The 18,166-nt window shown below is 44.9% G+C and overlaps 1 protein-coding gene across 3 annotated transcripts in view; it reads right to left on the minus strand.

Moving 5' to 3' along the window:
* The window catches only part of DOCK2 (dedicator of cytokinesis 2), a 409,258-nt gene that overhangs the window by 53,582 nt on the left and 337,510 nt on the right, over positions 1-18,166 (minus strand). For all 3 annotated transcript variants that reach the window (XM_045792086.2, XM_045792087.2, XM_087867813.1), the window contains 3 exons: positions 14,578-14,678; positions 14,429-14,487; positions 3,443-3,591 (listed from right to left, as the gene is read on the minus strand). In XM_045792086.2, the coding sequence (XP_045648042.2) occupies positions 3,443-3,591; positions 14,429-14,487; positions 14,578-14,678 (309 nt within the window). The remainder of the gene's footprint in view (positions 1-3,442; positions 3,592-14,428; positions 14,488-14,577; positions 14,679-18,166) is intronic.

Below are 18,166 nucleotides of genomic sequence, written 5' to 3' on the forward strand. Positions count from 1 at the left end.
CATGCCTGGATCTGCTCATTCCACAGCTGAGCTCCCACCAAGCACACCAGCTGGCTTTTTCATGGAAAGCTGCCCCATTAGTCAGGCTGATTGTCCTGTCTCTTTTGATAAGGGAAAAATTAAGAGAAGCAATTGGGGAACATGATTACGATGAACACAGCTTGGATTGAGGAGTCCAAGGATGACCCCCATTCATAGAAAACAGGTGGGTAGATATCATGGGGATGCCACAATAAGGAAATCCTTTAAAGCAAAAAAAAAAAAAATCTTACTCAGGCAAGCCTCTGAAGGCTTCTAAACACATGAGGACACCAAAACAACTGTCAGGTCATAATCCAGAAATGAAGGGCTTGCTTGTTTTTAAAATATGGTGTTTCCTTCGCACATCTGCTCCCAGGACATCTTCTGAGCCAGCTGGTGCACACATCTCTGGAGGGAGTGCCGACCTGAGGGCAAGTATGATGTCCTTCATCTCACATTGTGTGCCCTCTGCATGTTCCCAAACTTCATACACCTCATTTTCCCCTTAAAAGGCAGCAGATTGCAAACTGCCTTCAAACACTCACTCCAGGTTTCACCTTCCACTCCCCCTGATCTCAATTGGTTGAATATGGTATCTTCCTCTATCTGACCTCCTTAACCTGATTTCTTTCCAGGCTCTTTGCCGAGGGGACAGCTGGTCACTAGCCTTTCTGGGACTAGAGAGCTCCTGCTAATTAATCCCTAGGCAGGAGAGCACCCTCTCACACTGGTATCATCAGAGCTAATTACAGATCTTGCTCAGCTTATAATGGGGTTATGTCCTGATAAACCCATTGCAAGTTGAAAATACAGTTAAGTTGAAAATGCATTTAAAATCCCTACCCTATTGAACATCATAGCGTAGCCCAGCCTACCTTAAACATGTTCAAGACACTTACATTGCCTATCGTTGGGCAAAACCATTTACTGTAAAACCTATTTTATAATAAAATGTTGATTAGCTCATGTAATTTACTGAATATCATACTGAAAGTGAAAAAGGATGGTTGTATGGGCATAGAATGGCTCCAAGTATATCATTAGTTTACCCTCATGATCATGTGGCTGACTGGGAGCTGGGGCTCACTGCTGCTTCCCAGCATCGTAAGAGAGAATCCACTGCATGTTGCCAGCCCAGAAAAAGATCAAAATTCAAAATTCAAGGTAAGGTTTCTACTGAATGTGTATCACTTTCACACCATTGTAGAGTCAAAATATCGTAAATCGAACCATTGTAAGTTGAGGACCACCTGTAGTGTCTTTTTCCCCTTAGAACAATGTTTTCGAAAGTGATTGGCAGAATGGCACATCTAATTGATAGTTCTTGCACAAATAAGTTTGAGAAATTGAGCAGATCTGTTTATAGTGGAATGCATCAGTGCTTTGACTATGTTAATGTGCACTGGAAATCTCCAAGGGGGTTACCATATGCAGTGGCTTCCAAAGGTATTTAGCCTTCAAACCCCCTTCCCTAGAGCATCTGTTAGGATTAGTGCTCTGTAGAACATATTTTGAGAAACCACTGCTGGAGAGGATGCCAAGCATTCTCTCACTCAGCCAACATTTACTGTGACAATACCAGGGGCTGGATAATGCAGTAGGCACAACATGGTTTGGGGACTATAGTGACTTGTGTGTTGCAGTCTCTGCCCCACCTCTTTCTTGACATATGACTTTGGTCAAGTAACTTTACCTCACTAGGCTTCAATATTTTCATCTTTAAAATGGGCATGATAATGCTATCTAACTCATAGGGTTGCAATAAACAAGATCATATGAACTAACATAGGGAAAGTACTTATAGTGCCTGACACTATGGTACCCGGGTCACGGCAGCCATTTGTGTCATCATCATCATCATTATCACTTTTATTAGATAAGGATGAGGAAGATGCAGAGAATACTCAGAAATGAGTATAAGGCAAGGCAGGATATAATCATCATACCTCAGAGAGATAAAATGATGTAGGGGTAGAGGGAAAAGGTCTCTTAACGGACGCAGTTCTGCAATGGACTTTGCAGGATCAGTAGGAGTTTAGGTGTTGGCAGGCAGGACTGGGAACAGGGCAGAGTAGTAGCAGGAAGGAGAAATGCACAGAGGAGGATGCTGACCAAGGCATCCCAAATCAGGTGAGCTGTGGGAATAGCTGGAGAACAGGTGAGGTGGCGATAATGGCTGAGAAGGCTGATGGAAGGCCAGAGCAAGAAGGGCCCTGAATGCAGGCAGAAGGGCTTGGATGTCACTGGGCAAGGATTAGAGAATCAATAAGCAAGAAAGGGGTAAGATCTGTAAGGATTTTAAGGAAAGGCAGTTTGGAATCTGCTACCTTTTTTTTTTTTAAAAGATTTTATTTATTTGACAGAGAGAGACAGCCAGCAAGAGAGGGAACACAAGCAGGGGGAGTGGGAGAGGAAGAAGCAGGCTCCCAGTGGAGGAACCTGATGTGGGACTCGATCCCAGAACGCTGGGATCACGCCCTGCGCCGAAAGCAGACGCTTAATGACTGAGCCACCCAGGCGCCCCAGAATCTGCTACCTTTTAAGTACGTGTTTTAAGGGAAATTTTTTGGTGGCAGGAAATAGTCTAGAGAGAGAGGCAGAAATGCTGGGGGAGGAGGAGGGCAAGCCCATTAAGGGTAAAACCAGCTGTGTGGCAGAGAGGACAGAGGGTCGAGATCTGAGGGAGCCACTAAGGCAGCCTGAGAAGACTTAAACACCAACCTTCCTGAACTGGGCAAAACTACTGGACACCGCCAGGAACCTGTTGTGGAATGGGTGCCTAGTGCACTGTCAGAAGCTTCTGTAGTGACTGGGCCCAGAAGGTGGTCCTCGTTCTTCAGGCTTCACAGGACTTTTCAAAGAAAATACTTGGCCAATGACACTTGTGTTTCACGCAAGTTGCTCACTCCCTCCACGCTGGGGAAAGCCTCCTATTGCCATGGCGGCTCCACAGGTCTCTCCTGGGCAACGGGCCTCTGACGCCATTCGCTGTCAATTTTGACTCATGGCTGAGTATGACTCCTAGGAGGGTCAGCTCTTTCTAGACAATATAGATCTTCCAGGTTGTCCCAGAATAGAAAGTGCTGGACAGAGGCAGGCGCGAGATGGGGGCAGGTGGGAGGGGTGGGCTCTTTGGACACACTTGGAGGGAACACTTAGGTAGGGAAGTAGGGTACTTGTACTATTGAGAAAGGGACCAAGCTGATACACAGCAAGAAAGTGCATTTTAATCTTGGCAGGAAAGCGTGATAGAATAGTGACCAAATCTGATCTGCCAGCTCATTCTGGGCACATGAATAATGTCCCTATCCTACCGTCAAGGCCCTGAATGAAGCCCAGGCAGATGGAACGAGGATATCATTATGGGGAAATGGGTTAGGGATCAGGGAGGATGGCATGAGTTTCCAGCCTCATTTTTTACCTTTTTGAAATCCCCACTCCTTTGATATTCACACAGCATCATGTCGAAGAAGATTGGTATGGTGGCTTTTCGGAGCTCAGCCTCAGGGATAAGTGTCATCTCTAATATAGGTCCCACCATGCCTGGGATGAAGCAGATTTTGTTCTGGCCTGTAAGGGAAGAGGAACACGGACACATAAAACAGTTTTCATGGTGCACAGATCCTCCTCAGACCAAGCCTGGAGAAAGGAAAAAAAAAAAAAAAAAAGGGAGGCAGAATAGTAGAAATAATAGTTAACACTTATATAGTTGTTTACGGGAGCCAGGCACCATTTTGAACACTTTACATATATTAACTCCTGTAAGAGGTGCATGCATCATCCAGAACGAGCTGTTATTAAGGATAATAACATGGATATGTATAAAGCACATCACTGTTTACAAGGGTTTTCACCTGCATGATCTCCTTGCCAAATGGAGCCCTGATGGAATATGTTAGTGATGGCAAATCTCTAACAGGGATATTTGAAATTATGCCTGTCCACATCACAAACCATGTTTCTGAGACTGGAGAACATGCTTTTAGAAACTGTTTCATGAAACAAGAAAAGCAAAATTTCCTGCTAAGAATCTGCTATAATAGGAGGGTCAGTGGAATCGTGAGGCGTACTCACAGCCCTTCCTTCAAGGGAACAGTATGACCAATGGAATGATGAGTGGATGACAAGGCATTCCCATGAACCTCCTCTGGCTCTTGGCATTCCAGCTATGCTGGCCTGCTTTCAGCGTCACAAACTCACTTTGTGTCCTCCACCACCAGGCCTATGTACACACTGCTCCTTTGTTGATAATAGTTCCCCCCCCCCCGTCTGTGCCCCAATACCCCCATTGTCACCTAGATTCCCCTGGATGGGTCTCAGGGGATATGTTGAGAACAGCTCCTAGCACAACCCCCCCCAACCCCAGTGAAGTCAGAACCCCTGCTCTGGCTTCTTATGCTGTGCGTTCTCACCCAACTTTGCAATGATGGCTTCATTTGTGGAATATTATGATAAATGTCTGCCTCCCCCATTTCATGAGAGTGTGAGACAATGTCTGTTCTCACCTTCAGATCTGTGGCACTGATTATAGGACATTTAGATGTTTAATAAATGTCTATTGAATGAAGAAATAAATTTGTCTAGCACCTATACTCATTAGCTATATGACTTGAATATGCATCTTATAAAAATGCAATAGCAACACCCACCTGTCGAGAAGACCGTATGAAAATACACCTGTGTGTACTGAGCACAGAGCCTGGAAGAATCAGCACACAGGGGCACCGCTAGTCTGGCCCAGTGGTTAAGCGTACTGAACCTGAAGCTAGATGGCCTGAATTTGTAAGCTGACTCCACCATCAACTAGCTATGTGATGTTGGACAAGCTGATCTTACCACTTGGGGACTCAGTGTCCTCATTGTAACATGAGAGAATAATAGTATTTATTTGAGAGGGTCATTGTGGAGAACACGTGGATGATTATTTCCCAAGCACCCAGGACCGTGCTTGCCATGTGCCATACTTGACAGAGGGTTAGCTATTGCTCTTCTGATGTTTGACCAGAAGGGACCATTAAGGACAGCCTTGTTGAGCAGAACCAAGCAGACTCTTGAGTATACACACGGGATATGTGGCAGAGAAAAGGCACGAAGAGGGGCACTTAGGACTTGCAGGGACTTCCTGGGGAGCGAGGGGAAGTATATCCACACAGCCCTGTCATCGAAGCTGACATCCAACTGTTCCAGCAGCTGCCTCTTTCTTCTGAGTCTCAGAGCCCAAGAATCCCATCCAGGTTTTCTCCACTGTCAGGACAAACACTTGGGGTCTTAACCTAGGACAGAGAGCTCCTGGGGGTGCAGAAACTCAGGAGGCATGGTGTACAGCCCGGTGCTGTTGCCTTCAGTTAAAGCTCAGAAAAGGAGCCAAGAGGGAAAGCAGCAAGAAGATGAATTTTCATTCAGCCTAAATGAGGCTTAATGTTCAAGTATTTCCCCAGAATTCAGATAAAAAGGCATCATCCTCAGACTATCTTCAGTTAGTGAGAATGAAGTGGTGAAGTCAGGCAGAGAGTTGAGTGAAATATAAAGACACTTTTCCAGGATATCCGCTTCATTATATGATGCGTTTGGATTATACTTGAGCTGCAAGCCTTCGCTTTGGCCCAAATAAGAAAGAAAAAAAATTGTACTTTCTAGCAGGTTTATAGTGATTGCTAATCTAGGTTTTTGATTTCGTCCTTCAAGATCCTTTAAACCCACAGTGGGGTTTTAAAATTCAAAGTCAAGTGCAATAATAAGTAGAAAGTAAATGGGAAACTGTCAGATAAGCCACCACGGAATGGAGAAATTGCTTATGCAACAAAGGCCTTTAGAATACTGGAGGGCATTGGCTATGATAAGGATATATTTAAGACGGTTTAAAATAAAGAGCGGACATGCTGTAGACCAGGGATTTCTTAAGATACTTTTGACCTGCATTCTTTGCAGTCAGTTGAAGAGGTGTTTGGAAGAATAGGGAAAATGGAGAGAGATGCTGATCTCTAAATACAGTGTGAGCTAAATGCCCCTTACAATGTTCCATGAAGAAATTTTATTCATTTACATCAAAAATGGAATTTCAGCTCATTGGATTTTGTGTTCAAATAATCAGAATGTGCATGTATGTATGTCTTTATATACATAGACACGTGTGCATGTGCAAACACAGAACATACTTGAGGCTAATCGAATGCAAACTCATTTGGGGAAAAAAAAATCCTCATTCAAGACACACACCTGCTGCTGTATTCAAAAAAAGGCAAGGCAAGGAATCAGTACGAGGGCCTTTTTTCATATAATGGAGGCTGAATCTCACTGAGAACAGATACCAATTAGAAAAGACTTTTAAAGTGCCAATAAGCCGGCAGGATAAACCCAAATGCCAAATTACATAGGCCCTGGGAAAGGCTCTGGTGGAAATGAGAGCGCACAGAAGAGCTTCAGTGTGGGGGTGGAAAGCAGTCCTGTGTGTTCCCTGGCCTGGGTTGCTAATCTGTACAGTGGCCTCATCTATCACACCTCTCAGGAGGAGACTGTAAGACTGAACACAAAGGGTATGAGGGCACTAAGAAGATGACCTGGCAAAAAAGGAAGAGGGGGTAAGGGAAGTGGGAGGGAAGGAGGAAGGAAGGAGACCATCACTGTGAACCTGCTGAGAGGAGTGGAACATGTCACTGACCTTGTGAGGCTGATAGGGACAGAAGGGGCACTCTTTCGGAGAGTGTATGGCTCTCTAAAGGTGGGCACAGACTCTGAAATGAACAGAGACGAGGACAAGTTATGACCTCCTGGAGTTCAGAGTCCCGCATCCTTCTGGGGACTCTGAAATAAAGCTGGGCTGATCCGCAAAGATCACTCGTTCAGCGCAAAAGGGGAAGAAAGAACACAGATCTCTGCTGCTCTGACTCAGGCTTGGAGAAGCTCCCTTCTGGCACTGCTCCCAGACGGGCAGGCTGTGTGCTCCTCATCATCCAGCATGTGCCCAGCTCCAGGCCCCTTCCAGGCCTTTAGAACCGCTGAGCCCTACAACCTGGATCAGGTCCCACTGCCGCCACTCCATGGCCGTGTTGCTTTGTCATTTAACTTCCCCAAGCCTCTGTTAGCCCATCTGTAAAATGGAGATAAAAATAATCCCCGCCTGGTAGGATTGTTGAGAAGCTTAAAAGAGTTAATATAAACAAAGGGCTCTACAGAGTGGCTGGCTCATTAGAAAGGCTCAGGAAGTACTGATGGCAATTGTGGTGATGATGGTGAGTACTATCAGCTCAGCCTCTGCTGGGCTCTGCAAAAAGCAACATGCAAAGACATGTTTCAACTCATGGAGCTCCCTGGAGCTTTCCATGGAACTTTTTAGGACTGTCAGTTTATTTGTTCACCTCCAGAGTAAAGAGGAGGCATGGGGAGAGGGTCAGGAGGGATTTATCTTCTCTCCCATGGCAGACACTCATGACTGTCCTGATCCTTCTCTAACCTATCTAAATATTTTATAATCTGTCCTCAAAACTGTTTGAAAAGTCCCAATCTGACCATGCTGATCCACAGTTTACAATCCTTCCATGGCTTCTGTTGCTCTTGGGACCAGTTCTGCAGGCCTGTTTGGTCCAATGCTCCTACTCCATACCCCATCTCTTCCTCTTGCCTGCCTGTGCTCCCTCCATGGCCTGCCTCTGCTCCTCAGGCACACCCTGCCTCTCCTCCTCGGGCCTGCATATGTGCCCTCCTCTGGCCACCATTCTCTCCCCTCCCTCTCCCTGACCCCGTTTCCACTCCCTACCCCCACCTGCCTTCACAAATAAATCCCATTCATTCTCCAATGTCGTTCAATCGAGTATGGAAGTTACAGGCGCATGTATCTTTGGAGCACTTGAGGTTAGTCCAACAGGAGATACGCTGTGATATGGCTCTGAGTGAGTCATAGGTGCTGTATGAAAAGGCCACTAGATTTCAAAGAATGAGTTCTGGAAACCAAAAACAAAACTAACTTATCTCAATAATGTTTTGTATTGATTACATGTTGAAATGATAAGATTTTGGAATATGGGGTTAAATAAAATATATTGGAACATTAATCTCACTATTTCTTTTTACTTAAAAAAACTGTGGACATTAAGGCATTTGCATTTAGACAGGTGGCTCACATTCCAGTCCCACAGGACAGTATTGCTCTGGAGTAAGATTCTTCACTCTTCCTCATCTAGGCCATCCTGGGCTCCCTCAGGAGGCAGGAGTCCTCTGTAGACTCTCCGGGTACCACAAGCTTCTGCTCGACAGTGATTTCCCCTTTGGCCATAACGAAACAGCTCTGCAATTAGTAGGTTACTATTCAGTGCAATGGCCACACATCCATGAGGTCAAGGGCTATATCTCTAACCTGTTTCCAGTTGCAGCCCCAGACTCAGGCACAGTGCCTGTCATGTAGAAGGAGCTTGTATTTGTTTCTTGTTGTTGCTGTTATAAACCACCATAAGCTTAGTGGCTAACACAGTACAAATGTATTACCTTATGCTTCTTGAGGTTAGAAGTCTGAAATGGGTTTCATTGACCTAAGATCAAGGTGTGAGCAGGGCTGGGTTCCTTTTCGAGGGTCTCAGGAAGAAACTATGTGCTTCCCTTTTACAGTTTCTAGAGGCCGCCTACATTTCTTGGCTCCTGGTCTCTCCTCCACCTTCAAAGCCAGTAGTGCATCTTCTTCACATCCCTCTTTGACTCCCCTGCCTCCTTTTATTCTCTTCTAAGAACCCTGTAGTTGCAGTGGGTTCACCTGGGTAGTCCAGGATACTCTCACCATCTTCAAGATTCTTCTTCTTCTTCTTTTTTTTTTTTCCATCTTCAAGTTTCTTAATCAGGCATGAAAAGTCCACTTTGTAAGGTAATATATCCACAGTTTCTAGGGATTAGGACATAGACATCTTTGGGGAAATGTTATTGGGCCTACCACAGTGCTCAATATTTGTTGTTAATTGAATTAATCAATAATCGAATGGATGAATGGATGGATGGATGTCTCTGTAATCCCATTTTATATTTCTTGCCAGCAGCTTCTCCCAACTCTAAGAAGCCATGCTTAGTGCAGGCTGGTTGCTCTCCTGGAACACCTGTCCTTTCCCCTCTTTCTTTCAGTCTGGACATGGGCCATCCTGGGGTCTCATTCAAGAGCCATTTACCCCAGCGGAGCCATCCGTATTGTCCTCATCTACCTCCCATTTGCCCGAACTCTTAAGTCTCCACCACACATTCCGTGTTAAGGAACATACTCTAGGTTTGTCCTTTAACCTCTTAGTTTGTTCTAGATGGTGGCTCTTCCTGGCAAATCAGGGACCATGTCTTATCCTTCTCCAACTCTCCTACCCTTCCCTGGAGCTTAGTGCTGAGTTGAGCACTCCATAGATGCTAAAAGAAGTAAAGGCCCGGCTCTCACAGCTTTGCCAGGAGCAACCTCCCTACATACAAGGCCATGATGCCAGTCGCTAGAATTTGTCTTTCTTTCCCACAAAGACTGTTAACACAGCAGCCTGACGTTAACCTAGGTGAATGTGGAATGGTTAAGTGCAGTCATTTTGGCAAAATGTGCATTGCTTCACTCCAAGCAGAAATCAAATGCTATGATGTTACACTATCAGGAAAAGTACATTCCATTTGGCATAGTCCCAGGATCCAAAAACACAGTGGCATTAACCCTTTAGTGGCCTGGTCCTGGTAACAAGATGTGGTCCTTCTCTCCATTAAGACCTTCCCACATGTACCCTCTCTCACAAAAGCACACATGTACACACACAGGCATTCACACACACACACACACACACACACACACACACACACACACACACACACATTTGTCTAGGCTTTTCTCTGAAGAATGTTGAATAATCTTCAAGCCTGAGATTATCTTTGCAATTAGCTATCTTATAATCATAGGATTGTTCAAATCTTTACTGATGAGAAGAAGATGATACTGATGATCACGGTGATGATGCCCTGATTGCTTTGGGCATTAAAACAAAATTTAAAAGGTTAACACGCATTATGATTTAGTCATTATCCATAGTCTTTGAAAAACAGTTTGCTATTCCACACTCTTTGAAAATAATTTGCATATTCTGAAAAAAAGTATTAGTAAGAACCCTGGACTTGGGATCAAGAGACAGGATCTTTCACCTCAGCTGAATCACTGATTTGTTGTTGACCTTGAATGTCCTTATGCCTCTCTGGGCCTCAGTGAGCTCACCTATAAAATGGGAGGGGGTTGAATTAGATGATATATCAGTTAGGGATGTAACAGCATCTGATTACCAAGGCTAAACCGAGTAAGTTCTACTTTAGCTTTCTTCCTCAACAAGAAGTCAAAAGATGGTCAGTCATCCTTAGCATTCAACTTTCATCTTCATAGCTTCAAACTGGCTATTGAACCTCCAGGCATCTTGTTGTTTTCCAAAAAGGAAGATAGGGAAAGACTATGGGCAAAACATGTGTTGCGCTCACTGAATTTTCCCCTTTCCCTTTGGTTTTAATTGGACAAAAAGGATTTCCTGAAGCCCCAATAAGTTTGTTTCTGCTGATTCTCTTTGGACAGAGATGGGTCATATGGCCATCACCTGCTACAAGACACGGTTAACTGAGCAAATTGTGATCATGAAAAAAGATAAAGCAGGATTCAGTTAACCAGGAAGAAGGGAAGAATGGCTGTTGTGGGCTCTCAGCTGTGTCTGCCACAGATGGCTTCTAAGTTTCACTTTGTCTCAGATATTCCATGGATTGTACTTTAAAACCTATCATTACCCATTACATTTGTCTCTAGTGTATACAGTGCTTGGTCCTGGTTTGGATTAGCAGGTTAACCTCATTAGCAAACGAGGAGAAAGCAGGCTAATGCCAAGATCCAGTGGAACACACGATGGGGTAGGGATGGGGAATTATATCCATTCACTCTGCCTCCTCTGTCTGTTCTCTTATCCCTGAAGGAGACAGGCAAGGAGAAGGCAGCTATGCAAGTAATAGGTAATAGGAAAATCCCTTCAGGCTGATATACTTTCTTCTTTCTGGAAGTCCAGGCCAAGGGGTGAGAAGGGTGGCCATTTTTGCAAGAGCATCCTTTGCTTCTTGTTCTACACAGTGGACATCTAGGACTTTGACCTCTCTACATCTCCATAAACATCTTACTTTGGGAAACTCTACCTCCTTCAGTGGATGTAGACTTGGTGGAAAAATCAATGGAGTGGTAATCCAAGGAAGGCCAATAGAATAATATCCCCTGGAGACTGGATCTTTAAGCTGGATGATGCAGAAATGGAACATGCTAAAGGCAAAGTTCTGCCACCTGTTCTGGATCCTAGAGTGGCTCTGACCCTGTCCTTCATAGCCTGGTTCTCCTCTCCCTTCTGTCTCTGATTAAGGCAGGCACAGTCAATTTCTTTCTTGAAACTCCAAACCCTAACAAGTACATCTTTCCATTGCATTAATTCCTCCTACAGGTATTTGCAAACAGGGAGGATTCTGTGATGCTTTAGGACAGATATTCAGGCCAGAGTACTTGCCCTGAATCTGCTTCTTAAGCATTATATGACCTTGTTCATACCTCTTCATCTCTCTGTGTCTCAGTTTCCTCTTTTGTAAAATGGTGGGTTGGACTAGACCTGTTTGAGGTGCTTCAGGATTTCTCCCTGGAAAATCCTCAGGAGTCTACCTGGGGAGCTCAGGGGTGGCCCATTATAACGGGCTTTGGGCCCCCCACCCCACTTCAATTAGAATAGCTCGGCTTTCAACCAATTTATGTCTTGAGCATGAGATTCTTTTTTTTATTGGCCCTCAGCTAAAAATAAACATTTGAAAAATTCTGGACAATATGATCTCTAAAGGGCCCTTCCAGCTCTGATGTTCTGTGATTCTAAGCAGGTGGAATATTTGGTAACATCTTTTCATTCATCAGCATAATTGGGAGAGCAGGAACGTCTGCCAAAATATAATCTATATCTAAATAAAATCTGTGTGCAAAACAACGGCAATGAAGGACGTTCCGGAAAGAGCAGGCTGCGTAGAAGAACTAGAGACATACAAAGCGCAGATCCCTGCTTTGCAATCCTGGCAATGCCTGGGGTGTAGGTGTGGGAAAGAAAGCCCACCCCAGCTGTATCTCGTCTTTGCTGGCGTAAAGCAAAGAGTGCAAACTCCTACGCAAAGTGAATCTGGGCCCCATGCTTCACTGGGCATATTCAATGTTTTAAAAACTTCCAATTAGTTATCATCAATATTCAGAAATTGGAAATATATTTAAAAATTGTGTTTCCTGGTTTCTTTTGAAAAACTGGAAGATGAGACTTTGTCAGTCTTGCATTCTAATAGGACAGCAATCAAGCAGATCAGGACAGCAACCGCCCCTTAGAGCTGGGGCATATTTGCATCATTCTGTTCCAGGCCCAGCTACTTCTTCCCATACACCTGACCCTGAGGCCGTGTGCCAACTACCAGGTAGGTCTGCACTTGCACCACGGTTTTTTGTTTTTTTGCTATTGAAGAGTAATGGTAAAGGACACATAAAATTTTTTCTTATATCCCTGTCCTTATCCAAAGTGGAGAAATAAAAGACAGACTGAGGAAGTGATGGTTTTCTAGAAAAAGAGAACAGAGATAGTATTTCTTTACAGAAGTGGTTTTCAAATAAGGGTAGTTTTGCATATTCCTCTCCCCCTCCCCAGGGACAATTGGCAATGCCTGGAGACCCTTTTGGTTGTCACGACTAGGGAGGATGCTATTGGCGTCTAGTGGGTCCAGGTCAGGGTTGCTACTAAATATCCTGCAGTGCACAGAGCACCCCACAACCAAGAATTATCCAACTCCAGATGTTGATAGTACCCTGCTTTATGGATGTCTGTGGGTTTAACATGCCCCCGCCCCTTCCCTCTTTGACATTACCTGCTTGGGCCCTGCCCTTCAGGCACTAGTGATACAAGTCCGGTATTGATGACTAAAGAGCCAGAACAGGAAAAGTAGGCTCTGTCCTGATGGGGCAAGGGTGAAAACCATGATAAAAATTCTGAGCTGGGTGTGGCTTCCAGGGCTTCACTCTCCCAGTTTTTGCTCTTATGAAACTCATAAGCACCCTGGGAGAGGTGCTGTTTCCCCAGATTATGCCCAGTGTCACTCGGTCCCCTGCTTCAAACCTCATAGCTTGTAAATGACAGGGCAAGACCTAAGGCAGGTATGTGGCCATCTGTTCTGGGCCTGGTTGCCCGGCTCTCCCTTTGATTTTGTAAAGCAATCCATAGCCCCCCTAGTACCAGTGTGTGCTCTTCACCCGAGTCTGGTGCTGCCAAGGAGCGCAGAGTGCAGATGGGCAGTCTGTCTACTGTGCTTCCCCTGCAGCGAATGGACCTTGCCGGAAAGGGCAAGAAACTGCTGTCCAGGAAATCCAAAGAGAACTGAAAGATATTAAGAAGGCTGGGGAAGTGAGAAGCAAGTCAGGAGAGATCATTTAGGTTGAGCCCCCAGAATAGGCACAGTCCCTGTAAGTGGCTCCACTGAAGAGGGTCACCGTCCAAGCCTAGGGCAGAGCAACTTGGCAGCAGAGGGTCAAGGAGGGCGTACAAACTGGAGATGAAAACACCTCATTACTTGTACCTCTGCATCAATCCGTCCATCTATGCACTCATCCTTACAGCACATATTTATGGAGAAGGATTCAGGCCTTGAGCAAGGAGTGTGGCCCCTAACCTCACGGGATCCAAACCAAGCTCTGGGCTTTGCAGTTGTTTGATCTCAAGCAAGTTACTTCCCTCTCTGAGTTTCCTGATCAATAAAGGGAGGGGGAGTTTTTCCATCTTGTAGGAGGTGATGTAAAGTTAAATAAGACCTCCTTAGCGCAGGCCTGACTCAGACTCTCAATAAACGTCTCCCAGATTCCATTTCCCCTTCCTTCCTCCCATGGGTACCACATGGTTCACCCATGATTCCTGTGGCTCACTAAAACAGGGATTGCTTCTGGGGTCACCTTCCACCTCATATCGCATCACAAAAGACCCTTGTCTTGCACAGAACCAGTTCTCGTCTGTGAGGTTGGAGGGTCTTTTTTAGACCACAACATCCCTGAAGAAGCTGGAGGTAGAGTGGCCCACCAATCAGCAGGAAGCATGCGTGTGATGTGTGAGGACATAGTTCCCACAGCAGTCCTGTCCTTCTTCCTTTCTGTAAATTCCAATTTGACTTCTTAAGGCCTCATGGCACCAAGCAGAAGCAGACCCACAGATGTTTGGGGGCGGGACATGGGGATGGGCACTCTCTCTCATCAGGCACTTATTAAGGACCTAAGACGCACACGGTGATAAGCTGCTATTTCAAGCTCCCACTGCTGAAACCCCTGTGGCCCTCTAACAGATGGTCTTCAAGAAGGAGCTTGGCATGTGCAGATGTGTCTGTCTGGATGCATGTCCCTACTTACCCAGCTTGTACCACATATCACGGATGGAGAAGCCAATTAGCCGTCTCATGTCCCCGTACCTAGGAAAAAGAACACATGTCTGCTTCAGGCTCCCATCTCAGAGAGTCCCATGAAACCTCCACTTCAGGAGACCCAAACAGGCAACCTACTTATTCAGGATTTTGTTGTATTTGGCGTGCGAGAACTGCTCCAGCTGCAGAGAGTCCTGAGTGATGAAAGCCACCGCCAGATGAAAATAGTTGTTCCACAGCTGTAAATGAACGAGTAAAGAACAGTCATGGCGAGGGTCCGAAGGGGGAAAACGAATTAAATGCTGGGCAATGTGAATAATTTATGAAGATGGCAGAAGATAGTGGCAGAACCAGTTTAATTCTGTGCACTGCAATTTTCTAACTGGCGCTGACTCTGAAATTACCATCCTGGCTGAAGCAAGGACAATGGATGGATTTCTCTAGGCGCTGACCACGTCCTGTCTCTGATGACAGGGCAAGGAGGGGGCTTTTAGGGCTGCTTTGAAAAAAAAAATGCTTCCTTCTGTGTTTTGAAAGACAAACAACTCACCCCTGTCCAGTGTCCTGGTAGAATTAGAGGTTGATGGGGGTTATGTATTTCAGGGACTCTCAGCCTCTCTAGAAGTCCTCCCTGATCCACCAGACAGCTCACAGGACCAGTCTGCACCCCATTGTCTTGGAATATTTTACCTTCTCCTTCTCCTTAGTTCAATGGTGTCAAAGTGTGGCCCCAGAACAACAGGATCAGCATCACCTGGGAACTCACTAGTAATGCAAATTCTCTGCCCCTCCCCCAGACCTACTGAATCAGACCCCAGAAATCTGGGTGTTTACAAGCACTCTGGATAATTCTGATGCTCGCTGGAGTTCAAGAACCTCTGAGGGCCTAGTTTATATGTAGGCTTATTGTAATTTTAACACTTACATGATCACTTGGTGCTAAACACAAGGGTTAATACTAAACACCATTCCACTGGCTCATGGTGAGATAGAGCCAACAAAGGGTTCAGCACATGGGACGTGCTTCAAAAGATGAGATGCGGTGATGGTGATATTGATACAACTACAGCACCTGAGAGATGGAGCCTCAGTGAACCCATCTGCAAAAGGTGTACCCCTGGTACCCACTGCAGAGGGCTGTCGTAAAGACGACATGAGATGATATGTGTAAAGGGCATGATTCTCTGTAAGGTCTCAAAAGCACTTGTTAGCCATATTGTTCTTTTCATTCATCTAGTGATTCGTTTGGTACCAAAGCAAATAGTACAAGCTGGCCCCTTGAGTGCTCAGGGTTATTATTACAAGATGCTGAGGCCCGACAAGGAACAGATCGGGGAGAGTTTTGCTGGACAAAGCTCATCCACTTTCAGCCCCCTCTCAACAGTGACAAGAGGAAGGGTAAAACTAGATAGAGAAATCACCTGCCATTAAGACCTTCATCCTTAACTCAAAGATGTTCACTGGAGGTTTCAGATGGCCAAGACTAAGTAAAAGGCAGTTCTACCCTTGATAACATCGTGAATGCTATCCAGTTTTACTTTCAAATGGGCTTGTGGTTCCAGTTTCAGAAAGAGGAAAACAAGTACTTCATTTTTACCATGGGCCAGGTACTCTCCCATACATCCCTCCTTTCATCTCTCAAAACTTGGTAGCTATCATTAGTCCCATTTTATAAATGAAGAGAATGAGGCTTGGAGGGGTTAAGTATTTTTCCAAAGGGCACTTTGTTATATATACAGTAGATCTGGGATTTAAACTCAGGCCTTCTGATCAAGGCTCAGCGCTCTTTGTACACAGAGTGATCAGACTTTGGTTATGCAGACGGCAGTCCCTACCCCTGTGCAGCTCACATTCTGTTGGCAGGATACATTTTTCTTTTTTGAAACTGTATCTCCCAGAGTCCAAAAGACCAAGCTGCTCCCGGTGTGAAGCAGCCTCCCGGCTTGTGGAGTCCATCAGGTCAACTCTCCACACAGAGACCATAGGATCTTTTTAAAACACTTTGGGTTCTATCACTCCCTTCCTCAAATTCCTTCAAAGGCTTCCCCAAACCATTAGAATCACATCTCAAGCCCCTCTGTTTCCCTAGTAACCCTGCTTATCCAAACACACTGTGCAGGTCAGGTCTCCGGCTGCTGTCCTCCTCATGCCCCCATGACTTGTGGGTTCTGAAAAGGCACTGCTTTGGTCTGTCTAAGCCCAGACTTTATACCTCCTCACATTTAAGACCGTATAAAACAACAAGCCAGGGAAACAGAAAACCTGGTCAAAGGACATGGAAAGGGTTATTTTGAAGGTGAGAAATTCCTGATTTTAGGAAATTTCCAAAGAGTAATCAGGATACAAAAAGAAATAGATATAGGACAATGTAAATTGAATTGCTATTACTTTCAGAAATAATTCCGGAAAGGTTCCCCTAACACATTTGAAAACACAGATGTGTGAAACCTAGAGCCTCTTGCTACTCTCTGTTCTAAATTAGTCCTTCAAAAATGTTTTCTCTGCCACCCCGTTCCTAATTTTTTTTAATTTAAATATAATCCATATATCATAACATTCACTTTTTAGAGTATAGAATTTAATGGTTTTTAGTATATTCACAAAAGATAATGCAACCATCACCACTTAGCCGTCATTCCCTATTCTTCCCTCCCCCTCAGCCCCTGGTAATCACTAATCTCCCTTCTGTCTCTGTGGATTTGTTCAATCTGACATTTCATAGAAATGGAATCATAAAATATATAACCTTTCACGTCTGGCTCCTTTCATTAAACATAACGTTTTCAAGGCTCATCTGTGTTGTCACATGTATCAGCACTTCATTTATTTTTATTGCTGAATACTAATCTATCCTATGGACATACCACATTTTATGTACCCATTCATCCATTGACTGACATTTGTGTTGTTTCTGCCTTTTGGCTTTTATGAATAATGCATCTATGAATTTGTACATACAAGTTTTTGTGTGGATTCTAATTCCCTGGGGTATATACTTAAGAGTAGACCTGATTTTCCTTTGTCTTCCCTCCTAGATCTTTGTGGGCCATGAGATCATAGATCCTGTGCCTCTTTTTTCTTAATAGATCAGAAATGGTGCCCCTAAGTATCTCACCCACAGTTTCTGCCCAGTTTTGCCCCATAGAGCAATGTGGGACCCACTGTGAAACTGAGGGAACATTGTCATGGTGAGTGGCTCTATAAATGCCCTGAGAGGTGAGCAATGGCCACAGCCAGAGACTTCTGGGCACTCATGATGCCTCTGCTCTGAACCTTCCTTGACTCTTGCTCCCAAAGCACCAGGACAAAAGGCACTGCCATGGCTTTTCAAACCTCGTTAAATTACCAGTGTTTTCTCCCTCAACAAACTGCTTATTGGCGGGGGGCGGGGGGGGGGGGGGTTGGTCTGACTATTGTCTGTAGTGCTGATCACAGGTTATTTGACTGCCCTGTCTTTCCAACTGTGAGCTCCACCAGCACCAAGGGGCTTGTCTTCCACTTATTTGTATCCTTAATGCCATATTCAGCACAATGGCTTAAATGGTTTGATTGTAGCTAGGCTCTAGAAAATATTTATTTATTGATCACCGTATTGTTAGAGAAATTCTCCAGTTGTTTCAGAAGGTCCCAGATTTTTCTTTCCTCCCTGCCCCAAGCTGCCTGGTGGCATTTCTACAAAGTGCCTAGCTTAGCTGGCTCAGGGAAGCTGCAGGAGCTTGAGCCAAAC

The sequence above is a fragment of the Ursus americanus genome, chromosome 15, assembly GCF_024610735.1.
Source record: "Ursus americanus isolate L20-20 chromosome 15, mUrsAme1.1.p, whole genome shotgun sequence".
Lineage (NCBI taxonomy): Eukaryota > Metazoa > Chordata > Mammalia > Carnivora > Ursidae > Ursus > Ursus americanus.